We start from the raw sequence: 14403 nt of genomic DNA, 5'->3' as shown, positions 1-14403 counted from the left end.
CTTATATATCTTTTGCATAAGGCGGGAATCCTTTGTCCCTTTGGGTTCCCACCCCTCCTCCTCAATGGAAAAGCACTAGGTTAAAGATGGATTCCAGGTCAGGTGACATGATCACATGTCACTGTAAGACATCATTACCCACCTGCCAGCCCACACGTATACAGGAAGACTTACAAGTAAAACAGATTTCAGAGTAGCAGCCGTGTTAGTCTGTATTCGCAAAAAGAAAAGGAGTACCTTTTCTTTTTGCGAATACAGACTAACACGGCTGCTACTCTGAAACCTGTCATTAGGCAAGGCACTGAATTTAGCCGTATGGAGTGGAAATCTATCAACTTCAATAGTCTCTAAGGTGCCACAAGTACTCCTTTTCTTTTTAAGTAAAACAGAGCCATCTACAGTCAATTGTCCTGGTTAATGGGAGCCATTAAGATTCCAAACCACCATTAATGGCTCACACTTTGCATAACTACATTAGGACCTCAGAGTTATATTTCATATTTCTAGTTTCAGTTACAAGAGTGATACATTTATACAAACAGGATGACCACACAGTAGATTATAAGCTTTGTAATGATACCTTACAAGAGACCTTTTGCATGATGCATATTCCAGTTACATTATATTCACGCTCATTAGCATATATTTATAAAATCATATAGAGTGTAACGTCACACAGAGTGTCTCTATTTCTTCCATAAGACAAGTATCAATAAGATCCCACTCTTACCTGCAGGACTGACATGTTTGAACGAGGCTGCTGCGGGAATACCTAAAGCCTGCTTGAGTTCTTTCACCAACTGCCAGGCATTCAGAGCGTCGCACAGGTTGATGAACCCAGGGGATCCATTGAGAACTGCACACAGATCATAAATGCACATTAAAGGGCGAAGGCCCCTCTCTCCAAGGAGCCTGAATGCCAAGTACAAGTTATTTTAAATTTAAACTGCTACCGCTTAGAATAAAAAATTATACAAACTGTTTTCTTTTAAACACACCGAGCACATAGGGAAAGAAAGATCTGTTTTCTGCCCAGCTGCTTTGGATATTGTATAGCACGGGGTGCACAGAGTGGAGCCCAAACATAAGGCCACTATTCTACAGGACACCCACAGAGGAAGGACAGCCCCGCAGTTTACTCACTGCACTGTGACTCGGGAAAACCGGGTTCAGTTTCTGTCTCTGCCACAGACTGCCTGTGTGACTTTGAACAAGCCACTCAGGCCCTGATCCTCAAAGGCACTTTGGCATCCAACTCCCACTGATTTCAAACTCCCATTCCAATGGGAGTTGGGAGCCAGATCTTCAGGCATTTAGACACCGAGTATCCCTGTGCCTCAGTTCCCCACCTGTAAAACAGGAATAATAGCACTTTCTTCTACCACCCATTAGTCTTCCATGTCTACTTTGGGCAAAGACGGTCTCTTCCTGCCTATATACATTCTAGCAGTGTGGAGCCCTAACCTCTAAAGAGGACATTGTAATGTAAGTAGTTAAAGAACATAGGAATACTTTATTTAAATATGTACATTTCTGCTCCTTCTATGGTGGGTCTTCTCAGAAACCCAAGGGTTTTTTTGTTTGCTTGTTTTTTAAGCTAAGTGGATATGGCCCTGATTCAGCAAGATACTTAACCACATGCCTAACTTTAAACACGTGTGCTGCCCAATTGACTTCAGCGGAACTACACACAGGGATAAAGTTAAGCAAATGCTTTTCAGCAAAGCACTTAATCCGGACCTTTAATCAGAAATGCTAAACCAGAAGAAGAGCACAATCTCTCACAGCATCCCAAATATGAAATAATCCCATCATATTTTAATACTATCATGGCATGTGCACACTCAAAACTATAAAAACAAAGAACCACCTGCATTTGTGAGTCTGGATGGGGCGGGGAAGGCTGATGGGGGAAAAAATTGTTCTTGTGTTCCTGAAGGAGACTAGGACACCTGAAACTGATATGGTTCTGCTGACATTCAATGTAGATTTACTAGCAAATCAGCTAGCAAGAGTCTCTTACGAGGTTCTTGAACTAAAACTACAAGGAAATGTGAATCATTAAGACCATTTCTTAATAGTATACTGCCTATACATGAGGCATGAAAGCCAGAACTTCCGAACAGCGACACTGCAAACACCGTTATGAGGAGACCAAAAAAAAAAGGCGCTATCTCCACCATATTTGAGGGTCATTCTGATATCATGGGGATAAGGAAAGGGAAACCAGCAGAAAACTATTTGGAGAAGCATGAAACAGAAGCCCTGCCTATATTAAAGGATCAGCTAGAAAAACAAGTGAAATGGAGAAATTTTGGAGCCACAGATGTCTGAAAGGATGCTAAATAAGGAGAAGAGGAAGGAGAACATTTTAAGAAATAGTAAAAAGGTTTTCCTTCCTGGGTTTTAGTAATAAGTTTGGACAAAATAAGCTGTAGCAACTCAGCCCTTATACACTGACTTAAATGGCACTGCATAGATTTACACCAGTTAAGGATCTACCCTTTAATATGAAATTACAGTAAATCTTGGACAGACTGTAGACACCGATTTTCCTCATGACAGCTACTGTGTCTCACTCTGTTCATTCGTTGAAATGCTTCCTACTCAACAACCAGCTCTTTACTAGAGACCTTTGCTGTGTGGCATTTGAACTAAGCAACTGCAAGGCACTTCAATCTTCCAGGCAAACATCATGCCACAAAACAAGCCGGCTACTGTAATGGAAAGAAATCTTTTTAGAACTCAGGTGCAAGGCTGGAAAGTACATCATCATCCTCATACGATACCAGCTCATCATCCTGCTTCTTTTCAGAAAAAGCAAACCGAAGTATTGATCAAACACTTTTGCATTTGCTGCAAAATTAACAACAATTTTACCATCTCCACCTAGTAATGGGCCCAGACAACTGCTAGGATTTCTTTTGTTCCTAATTGCGTTATGTGTGTTCCACTATTGTGGGGATAGGGAAAGAAAACTGCTGCAGGAAACTAGGTGGAAAAGTGTAAAACAGAAACCCCTTAAGAATCAGTTAGAAAAGTAAAAACAAAAACAAAAACAAAAAATTCTAGAGAACAAGTTAGGCACGACTTGACTGATTCTGCCTGATCATAGGGAAATAAATACATATATTGCCCTAGGATCAGGCAAGACCAAATCAAGCACCAATCTTACTCTCCCTGGGCTTCCCATAGCCTTGCTGGGGAGCAAGCAGCCAGAACTATGTTCTGCCTACTCCCCCGCAATACAGCAGGCAACCACTGGGGGAGCTACTGACCAAGGGACAACACCTGCACACCACACTCTAGCCCAGGGGTGGGCCCGGCCGGAGCTGCAGCCACGCTGCCCTGGTGCTGGGGAACTGTGACCGCGAGGGAGGGAGGCAGGGGAGGGGCCAGGGGCTAGACTCCGCCCCGCTCACCACGCTGCCAGAGAGTTGGGACGGCTCCTCCGCAAGCCTGTCCTGACCCTACTCCCTGGCAGGAGCTCGGGGGCCAGAGGGAAGGGTCCTGCGGGCCAGATGTGGCCCGCAGGCCAGAGTTTGCCCCCTTCTGCTCTAGCCCAGGGGTGACCAACCTTTGGCTCCGGAGCCACATGCGGCTCTTCAGAAGTTAATATGCGGCTCCTTGCATAGGCACCGACTCCAGGGCTGGAGCTACAGGGGCCAACTTTCCAAGGTGCCGGGGGGTGCTCACTGCTCAACCACAGCTCTGCCACAGGCCCTGCCCCCTCCCCTGAGCCTGCCATGCCCTCGCTCCTCCACCTCCCCTCCAGAGCCTCCTGCACGCCACGAAACAGCTGATCGGGCGGTGCGGGGAGGGAGGGGGAGGCACTGATCAGTGGGGCTGTTGGTGGGTGGGAGGCACTGGGAATGGGGGTGGGGGGAAGCAGATGGGAGGCTGCTGACATATTACTGTGGCTTTTTGGCAATGCACATTGGTAAATTCTGGCTCCTCCTCAGGCTCAGGTTGGCCACCCCTGCTCTAGCCTCATACCACACCACAACTTGTCCTGGGACTGCAGAGCGCGTGCTGGGAGGTGGCGCGCCCTCTTGGCGCCAGAAGAGCTGATCCAAACACTTCCCTTTTAAAGTCACAGAGCACGGCCCAATGCAGAATCAAATACGCATTTTCCCAGCTGTCACCCTGGAGGGCCACAGGGTGAACTCTGCTGCTGTAGCTCAGCCAATCCTTCTGTGTCTTACCAGTCAGAGGAAGCTTAGGCCTCAGCGTGTAGAGCTGTGCAGGGGTCTGGTGGGGATTCATGCCATAACGCAGAGGAAGCTGGGATACTCCCTTGCTGTACTCTTTCCTGAAGTAATCGGAGATAGCTCCATCATACTGAGCAGTGTGAGTGAAAGCCTGAGGACAAAACAGGCAAGACTGTTTGGTTTCTAGGACACGCTCTCCAAAGGGAGCACAATTTTGTTCTAAAGAAAGGGCCAGACCTTCAGTGCCAGCTGATGTCTGGTTTCCAAGGAGGTGTCTTTACTACTAGATGCCTTCATCTCTTCAGCCACAGAGGCATAATCTGCAGGGTCACACACGACCGTCACACGAGCATGGTTCTTTGCAGCAGCACGTAGCAGGGTTACTCCGCCTTCAAAAAAGAAACCCAGAAGTGTGTAATACTGCTCTTCTGTATCCAAAATACCTGGAACAGCACATCTTAATCTAAGGTTGATGCCCTCTGACCTAGAGCTAAGGTATCACGGTTCCCTTCTCTACTAATATTCTTTGGTGCCTGCCATCTGAGGATCTCAAAGCCCTTTGCAAATATTAATGGTCCTGTATGTAAGCTCTGAGATCACCTTTCCCTCTTAAACCCAATCACACACAGCTATTAAAACACCTTTGATCGCATAAGATGCCTGGTCCTTGCAAGAGACCTGGTGACCAGACACCAGAGAAAGGACATAATTCAGAACCTTTCTCTTCATGAGATGCTGATCAAGGATGCTGTCCTGTTAGGTTAGTAACTAACATGAGGAGCAAAGCTACGTATCAGAGAGAAATCCACATTTGCAAACCCTCCCTAGATGGCACCAAATCAAGGGTCCTACCCAATTTCATGAGGGAGTAAACTGTGCACAAAGACAAACCCCTGCATTTGTAACTGCTCCTTTACAATGGTGATCTGCCTGGTGCTTTTAACTGCTTAGCTTTTCTTCCCCAAAGCTTCTATTTCTCGTTGCACTGCCGTGTGCTACAGGAAGACACTTAATCTGCTCTCCACACTGCAAAAGAGTCTGCCCAACCTGCCACTTCTAAACAAAACCCCTGCATAGACACCTGGTGCTTCTGTAAGTCAGGCTTCACTATTCCACCAGCTAAGCAGTGCGCTCACCAGTCAGTTAGAATGAATCCGTGTTGCTGTAACTTTCATTATTCTATTCCTGAAGGGCACTCCCATTTCACCTTGCCACCCCAGCCTGATCAACACCCACCCTTCCTCAACTGGCAGTTGTCATAATGTTTTGCCAAGTGGTCATGACCATCTGAGCGAAGTGCCTTAACACTGTAGTATAGATCAACCAAAGAAAGGCTCAGAGAGTGACAATATTATTATCACCACTGCAGACCTTTATGTGCAGACCTTTATGGGGGGGGGGGAGGAAAAGCTCAGTGGTTTGAGCATTGGCCTGCTAAACCCAGGGTTGTGAGTTCAATCCTTGAGGGGGCCATTTAGGGATAAGGGGCAAAAATTGGGGATTGGTCCTGCTTGGAGCAGGGGGTTGGACTAGATGACTTCCTGAGGTCCCTTCCAACCCTGATATTCTAGGATATGATTCTATGGATGCATGAAGTCTCCATAGGGGACTCTATGGATGCATGAAGAGGGACCGAGATCTCTAACGGACCAGAGATCAATGCCTTTCATCAGCTATCACATTTCCCATAGCTATCACGTCAGCCCTCAGTGAAAGTTTTGCTCTCAGAGTTTCCCATGGACTTACCGATGTCTATGTTTTCAACCGCCTCCTGTACAGTGACATTTGGGGAAGACACTGTCTTCACAAAGGGGTACAGGTTACAAACCAAAACTCTGGAAAGTGAGCAGGGAAAACCTTGGGTTACTCGTCAAGAAGTAGGGTAGTCAAGTTGGGCGTAGCTGTTTCCACAGTACAGTCACTGTTTTTTCCTCATGTCCTCATCTCTGACATGAGACCAGCACAAAATCCTAAACTCAGATCTGTGCCTCTCCTAAGGAAGTGGAGATTGCTAAAACTCATCGATTCATACATTCTAAGGCCAGAAGGGACCACTGTGATCATCTAGTCTGACCTCTCGCACAACCCAGCCAACAGGACTTCCCTGTATTAATTCCTGGTTCCAGCTCTGCTTGAACTACACCATCTTTTTTAGGACAACATCCATTCTTGATTTTAAAATGTCCAGTGAGCGAGAATCCACTTGCTAAACTGTCCCAGTGATTAATTACCCTGAGCTAACCATTTTCAATATGGCCCTCTTAAGCCTTTCATCTTCCAGACAAACCTATTTTGCCATGTCCCATTCATTTGGGCCTCACCATATTTCTAATCACCTTTACTACCCATCACTGCGTCTTTCTACAGTCTTCGTGAAGAGCCACACCCTCACCTGGTCACTTTGTGGCTGCTAATACCTGTATCTATGCAAGTCAAAACAGTGAATGCAATGGCTTACCATCTTGACTTCAACGCAGCCATGCAAATTACACCAGCTGAGGATAAATTCCCATATCTTTTAAGTCAGTTAATCAAAATTAGATATAGAGAGGGTAAATCATTGCTTACTGAAATACAGAGCAATGAGGACACTTTATTCCCTTCTGAATTTAGCCAGGCCGCATATTCAGACATTTACCTTACAAGGCTGAACCCCTGTTTGTCCATATCAGCTCCATCTTCTGGACTATTACGAGCCAAGATTCCTAATTATAAAAACAGTAGGTTTTTTAACAAAGGATAATTAAAACTTTTTCAGCATCTTTCTTCAGAGTACATGCTCTCTCTGAGATTTTATTCCATAAACACATTCTGATTATGTTTAAATTACAACAGCAGCAGCAAAAAATCCCATTGTATTGGCTTTCTGGTTGCTCAAATTTCACTGTAATAGATTTTCCAACACTAAATCCCAGGGGAACTCCAAGTGCTGAACACAAAGCCCCAAAACAACCAATTAATGCGCAGCCAGCTGCTTATCTTAAAACATGGGAATGGTCACTGAAGGCTTTGGTGCATAGGTAAGGAGGAAAAAGCCACCCGTGACTTGCCACCCAACAATACATAAACCCCATGAAACAAATGAGGAGGTAAAGTGGAGCCTGGAGCAGAATGAGACAGCTGACAGGCGGGTGTACAGTAAGTGGGACAGGAATCCAGAGCTGAACGTCCCCTGAAGAGACCCTACTTTTCCAGTCCCCTCAAGAGTGTGAAATCAGATGGCCAAATAGGTCCAACCCTAAGAATCTTAAGTGCTGCAACAGGAGATGAAGCACTAGACAGCTCCTTGGCCAAATACCTGGAGTTCTTCCAAAAGTAAGAGTTTGAATCACCTCAATGAACAGGGAGCCAGTGAAGCTTACAAAATGCAGGAATCACCCACCAAAGCCAAAGCTGCCATGGGGCCCCATTCTGCAGGCCAAATTCATCTACAGGCCAAATTCAGTGGAGCTGCACCTGCTGGAACAGGTTTAAATTTCAGTCTGCCAGGAGTTTGCAAGGGAAGCCGAAGGCAGGCCACACTGCACTGCAGTAAGATCGCTGCATGTCACAACTCTCAAGTACTTTCAGAGCTGGGCAGCTCTGCTCGCAGCTGAAACCAGGCTGAAGTATTCTTCCTGTAGATACGTGCTACTCCCAGGATGCCGAGCCGTTCAGTGTGGTAAACCATGATCAACAGAGAGGGCAGCCATTGCACATGAGCCTCCTGGCATGTCTCCTACTCAGTGAGCAATGCCTCCTACCTTGTTGCTAGAGTGATGAGAGGGGACCCCTCAGCCTCCAGCATCCTGGAGGGAAGGAACTAGTCTGACGAAAGGGTGCTGGTCAGTGTGCCACACATTCTAACAGCCAGCGAACGACGCAGCTCCCGTTGATTGCGTGTGGGTTACAACTGGGTGACCTGCAGCTTCATCGGTCCTCATTCCCCAGTTCTTCCACCCAATCCCCTGAAAGGCCATCAAGCAAGCCACCTTGATTTCCATTTCAAAATGGAAGGACATCAGCAACCACTTACCAGCATGGACTGCGGGGTGCAGGGTTTTCACACGTCCCCCTAACATTTCAGGAAAGCCGGTCAGATCAGACACATCTCTGCTCAAGGGGGAAACAAAACGTTGAAATGACTGCTCAGCACTTGACAGACGGAGTGGCTCTGCAGGATCAAGATTCTCATTCCTGGCCTAACCTGGTCCCATTTAAGTCAATGGGAGTTTTAACACTGGCTACAATGGGAGGAGATTCAGACCCTAAAAGTCTCCAAACTTTAAAGGGATGCCCAAGATTAGGAAGGCCAAATATTAGACTTTGCAGCTTTGCGTGGCTAAAAATCATGACTTCTCTGTCTCCAATCGCTAATGAAGAGAGAGCACGATTCTTGTAAGTGGAAGGGCCCTGTACGTTCACAAGACTGGAGCAGATGGAAGGCATGATACACTAGCAACGTATTTATCACACAACTCAGTTTCTTCCAGTATTGCATCCTTGTCATGAAGGGCTGATAGACATTTCAGGACAGGGAGTCAGGGAAACTATTCTGCATTAAGGTAGGTATGATTTATGGTTCCACTACGTCTGGCATCTCTCTGACATAGCTAGCAAAATGTTTCTGCTAATAACGGTTACTTGCAGGACCATGCTAGGAATGCTTATTTAACTCTCTTCCACAATTTAACCAATTTCCTACACTTAACAAGGCACAGAGCTATTCTTTATGTAAAACCTACATCCAACACAGCCCAAAAGGGGAAGGACACCGCTTTCCAGATCTGCCCTGAACAGCACATCAGGAGTTCCCAAAATAAATAAATAACTCTAATGGGCATCAGCTGCTTTCCCCGGGAATGGAAACTCAGTAGGTCTTTTTAAATCAAATTAAGCTGACGCGCGCAATTATTTTGTGAGTGGGCTTTTATTCTGAAATAACCAGCCAAGTCAATGTGACTTACAAAAAAATACAACATAACCTCTGTCTTAATCTATTTATTCGGACAGATATGGACTAGATAACTTAATAAGAACTTGTACAAGTGAGCTGAGAGATCAATCTTAGAAGAAACGTTATATGTGGAAGTTGACTCAAATCGTTTTAAAGATCCAGCATTTTAGATGCAGTATTATTTCGCTCAGACAGAAGTTCAAGATATCAGCACCATTCCTCCTGTAAAATGTGGCTTTAATCCCACTGCTGTTATGTTGTTCACTGTTCTTCAGAGTTAGCCTTAGCTAACGCATTAAGAAATTATGGATTTGCTTTTCATTTCCTTCACCTCGTGACTGTTTATAATTAGAAGGAACTGTAAATTGGGGAGGAAATGAGACTAACGTGACCATCCCAAAGTGCTGTCACCTCTTGAGAGAGGGACCAGAAACACAATCTCAGGAGAATTTTGGAGGAAGCATAAATTCATGGAGATGCCGCCACAGCTTCTCTTGGCATGGTCATTCGCGGAGAAGGTGAACAACAGCCAGTCAAGACAAGCGCTTTAACAGATTTGCCATCATTACACTGGAAACTATTTATATTTGACTGAAACTGCTTTTGAATGGTGGCGTGCGGAGACCCAGAATCAAAACATTTCCTCAAATCATAGGCTGAACTGCATCGAGACTCTGCGTGCCTCCCTTTTCAGTGGAGGAGTGCTCATGCTTCCCTGCCTGTCACATACACGGAGGACATCCCAAATCATTTGCCACTTTTGCAAAGCTGGGCCACCGTTTTCAGCTAGACAATTTGTGGTTTTGAACAGAAATAATCTACAAATCCCCATAAAACCCTGTAACATTTCCTACTCTCCAAGAAAGGGTAAAGACCAGTTTTCAGATGCCAGCACAGACTAGCATTAAGGCCTGATTTTTTAGGACAATACATTACCTGAAAGGAGAGGAACTGGGTCAGGGCAAAATGAGAACACCGGATTGCAGGAACCCTCACTTCCCCATCAGTCACCACACACACTCCCTCATATCAACATTCTTTGGACTCAATCTGCTTCCAGCCAAGGAGCCAGACCTTGAGTTTTGTTGCATTTAAATGGTATATTTCCCTCCCCATCTTTGCCTCAAATCACAGCAAACTAATCAAATGATTTAACATTTTCAGACGTTTGATATATTTTTGGTTGGGAATAATGTTGACACTGAGAGAGAGCGCTCTTACCTGACGTTCAGGCCAGCACCCCTAAGACAGTTTGCCGTTCCTCCAGAGGCAACCAAACCCAACCCAAGAGAGTTGAGGCATTTTGCAAATTCTATCAGGCCAGTCTTGTCTGAGACACTGAATAAAGCTAGGAGAAGAAGAGAAGAGAGGGAACATTCTGGTAACACACAGATGGATATTTTCCCCTTTCCCACATTGCATAAAGTAATAAAGTAACAGACTTGAGGCCAAATATGCAACTAACTTCACTAAACAATTTTTAAATCAAAACTAGAAATTACTTCCGTAGACGAGCTGCATGCTCAAATGCCAGCAGGGTCTGCTGCCTGGCTGAGTAACTGCACAATCTAACAGTATCATTAAACATTTGCCCGTACTCCTAGAAGGCTATGCGGCCTAGTAGACAGAGAACTGAATTGGCACTAGGTTCTACACTTCCAGCTCTGTCACTGGCTTGCAGGATGACCGAGGGCAAGTCACTTTGCCGGTCTGTGCCTCAGTTTCCCCACCTGTAAGACAGGAATAATGACACTGACCTACTTCGTAAAGCACTTTAGGATCTATGGATGAAAAGATAAGAGCTGGGTATCATTTATAATAATAGTGTTTGGGTGAGGTTTTGGGAGTGAGATTTGAATGGCCTCTTCCCATTCATTTTAAGACTAATGATTTTAATTATTGATATGAATGGGAATTATGGGGTGGGGAGCAAATTATGTTGACAGCTTTGAAGAGCTCAGTCAGGATATTTTTCTAAAATATACCCTTAGCTCCAGTCATAAGGTGTTTGCTTACACAGTAAGGAAGACTACTTCCCGGCTGAAGTTTTCTGGCCTGTGTAGGGGGTCAGCTGAAATACCACAACGGTTGCCTTCTGGCATTTCAAATTAGTCTAATTCCACCTGCAAAACCAACATTCAACTGGACATTTTTTTAATGCTCGAACTGAGTGTCCACAACTCTGAAAAATAAGGCCCTTTGCAAAAATAGCAACTTGCTTATTTCACTTGGCCTGTGAGTAGCTAATGGAAACTTTACAAGGGAAGAACAACAGTGTCTATGAATGGATTTATTCACGTGGCGCACAGTGACCGTGAATTCTTATCTGTTATCTTAGCAGTGCAGATTAATGGCACCTACAACCCACAGTTCACAGATCCAGCACACTGATATCATGAAGCCCTGAACTTGCAATCATTTAACTCTGAGTAACTTCATGCATAAAAAGTTACTCAGAGGTGTTTGCAGGGTCAGAGACTAAATGCACCGAACAGGAATGAATGCAGTTGCTACTGTCCTGAGCATTAAACACACACTCTCCTAGGGACGTCTTCATTTTATGATGGGTAAACCAAGGAAAAGAAAGGTTAAGATACTTGCCTAAACAAGTGCCATAGCAAATTGGTGTCAGGAATAGAAAAAGCAGGCCCAGTCCCCTGCTGTAACTACAAGATCTTAACCAAGGCCCTGACCAGGGGTTTGGATCCGCACATGCAGACCCCGGGAGCACCAAAGAACTGATTGCAAAAAGCTGGGTTTCTTAACAGTTCCAAGTGAGGACACCAGGTCCCAGAAGATCAATGAGCAAGTCATAATGAGCAGGGAGGCAGTTTTTTATTCCCTATTTTGAAGGAGCTTCTGTATATTCATAGCTGCATCTGCTTATACTTCCAACCAAGTAACTTCTTAAAAAACTCCTAAAAGGAGTAATTGTGGCACCTTAGAGACTAACAAATTTATTTGTATTCATAGCAGCATCTGCTTATACTTCCAACCAAATAACTTCTTAAAAAACTCCTAAAGGAAAAAGAGTACTTGGGGCACCTTAGAGACTAACAAATAAATTTTTCCTTTTGCAGATACAGACTAACACGGCTGCTACTCTGAAACCTAAAAAACTCCCGTTCACGCGATCAGCCCTGCAGAGCCAGCACAGCTATGGAGTGAGCTGGGTTCTATTCAGCTCCAGACATCACCCCAATCATTAACTAAGGCCATGTCCACACTCACAAGCTTACTGCGGCGTTGCTGTAAGCGGACTTGACGGGAGAGAGAAACGTACTTTTCTCAGGGGGTGTGAAAAAACCAAACGCCCCCCCCCCCCCAGAGCAACAAAAGTTCTGGTGACGTAAGTGCTAGTGTAGACACGGCCTGAACGCCATGTGAACAGTCACGGCATGAGGCCAATTCATGATTGTGCCTTGCACCTTGCGCAGTTATTTACATCTGTGCAAATGGCAGGGTCCCAGATATAAAAGGCTATTTGGACACATTTTGCACATGCTTTACAGTCAGCTTACACTGGTGCAAATGACTGCGATGGGGACCCTGGACAATTGCAAAGGGAACCCAACCGAAACCCCAACTTGTGCTGTTTGTTTCAAACAGGATTTCACTGCACCCCTGCTGGGCGAGGGGGATTTTTTGGGGGGGGGAGGAGGAGGAGAGAATCCAACTGAAATCTGTTTAACGGGCAACACGAAAAAACCCACAGGCCCCGCTTCCGACCTGCCCAGGGACATACAGAGATCGGGTCGGCAAACAGCGGCTCCCAAGCGCCCTCAGCTCGTCTCCCCCCCGCTTTCCCCATGGCCCGGGGCAAGAGCACGGCAAAGCCCCAGCAGCGCCAAGCCAGGCCCAGGCCCTACAGCCCCGGATCCGCCCCCACCCCGGGCCCGGGCCCGCGCCCGCGCAGCCCCCACCCAGCCCCCGGGGCCCGGCCGGGCGCTGCTGCAGGGAAGGCTCCGACCGCGGGCGTTACCCAGCTGCCGCCCGCTCGCCATGCTCCGCGGCGGGCCCGATCCGGCGGCGGCGGCGGCTGCACGTGGGGCGGCCCCGGGAAGCGCCGGGCAGGAAGTGGGGCGGCCGCTGCATGCTGGGAGCGCCGGGGAGGGGAAGGGGGGGGGGGGCTGAGCCGTCTGCAGAGACCCAGCCCCAAGGGCGGGGGCGGGACCGCGGCGACGAGCAAAGGGGCCGGGCCGGGCCGAGCCGAGCCGCGCCGCGCCCCCCAGCTCGGAAAGTGTCCCCAGCCTAGCGGCGCCCGCAAAACCCTCCCGGGGCGGAGGCAGTTTTACGAGCAAAAAAAACAAAAAAAAAAACAACCCCCCCCCCCCGACCCAGCACCCCAAGGCCGCTCTTGGCCCGTCTGGCGTCTGACCCCGCGCCCTAGGGCAAGGCCACGTTGTGTAACAAAATCCCACCCGGCGCCCCCCTGCTGGCAAAACTTCCGAGCACCGACCTGGCCTGGGGCAGACCCCACCTCTTCCCCAGCCAGCCCCCCACAGGGCCAGAAGGTCTTCCAGATTTCCATCAAAAGCGCCAGACCCATTTTGAAGTTCAGTGAAAGGGCAGGGTACAAACCCAACACCCTTTGGGCAAAACCTGGTTCTTGAGTAAAATGGTCAGAGCAAGTTTCGTCTCAAAACCAGCATCCCTTCCCCACGCCTGCGATGTGCCCTGAGCAGATGTGGTTCTCAGCCAGGGGTGCGGGCACCCCTGTGGGCCCACACAGGTCTTTCTGGGGGGGGGGGGGTCCACCAACTCACGCAGCTATCTGCCTGGTTTAACAAGACGCTACATAAAAAGCACCAGCGAAGTCAGGGGCAAAGTAAAATTCCCTACAAGGACGTATACAGCTCTGTGTACTATACACTGAAATGTGAGTACAATGTTGATATTCCATTTGATTTATCTTATAATTCTATGGTGACAAGGAGAAAGTGAGCCATTTTTCAGTAATAGTGCGCTGGGACCCTTTTATTTTTAGGTTTGATTTTGTAAGCAAGTAGCTTTTTTAAATGAGAGGGAACTTGGGGATAGGCGAGACAAATCAGACCCCTGAAAGGGGTACAGTAGTCTGGAAAGGCTGAGAGCCACTGGAAAATTAAACCTGTAAGAAAAATGATGCATTTCCCCATTTTGTCCTATAGGGGAAGCCAGAGAGCTTTGGTTCCTTGCAGACCACCTCAGTCTGAAGCTTAACCTCAGAATATAAAATTCTGGGCGTGCTCACCGAAAACAGATTAAAAAAAAAAA

General features: G+C 46.9%; 1 protein-coding gene across 1 annotated transcript in view; it reads right to left on the bottom strand.

Annotated features, from left to right (window-relative positions):
• The window catches only part of ATIC (5-aminoimidazole-4-carboxamide ribonucleotide formyltransferase/IMP cyclohydrolase), a 35416-nt gene extending 22171 nt beyond the window's left edge, over window positions 1–13245 (bottom strand). The window contains exons 1-8 of the mRNA XM_073306734.1: window positions 13130–13245; window positions 10369–10495; window positions 8227–8303; window positions 6850–6916; window positions 5958–6046; window positions 4449–4600; window positions 4206–4362; window positions 731–856 (exon numbers count right to left, since the gene is read on the bottom strand). Of these exons, the coding sequence (XP_073162835.1) occupies window positions 731–856; window positions 4206–4362; window positions 4449–4600; window positions 5958–6046; window positions 6850–6916; window positions 8227–8303; window positions 10369–10495; window positions 13130–13151 (817 nt within the window). The 5' untranslated portion in view covers window positions 13152–13245. The remainder of the gene's footprint in view (window positions 1–730; window positions 857–4205; window positions 4363–4448; window positions 4601–5957; window positions 6047–6849; window positions 6917–8226; window positions 8304–10368; window positions 10496–13129) is intronic.
• Window positions 13246–14403: the final 1158 nt, after the last annotated feature.

Source organism: Lepidochelys kempii, chromosome 11 (assembly GCF_965140265.1).
Source record: "Lepidochelys kempii isolate rLepKem1 chromosome 11, rLepKem1.hap2, whole genome shotgun sequence".
In the NCBI taxonomy this organism is placed as follows: Eukaryota; Metazoa; Chordata; order Testudines; family Cheloniidae; genus Lepidochelys; species Lepidochelys kempii.
Note: the sequence above shows the minus strand (reverse complement) of the source record. Positions and strands in the feature narration are given on the sequence as shown.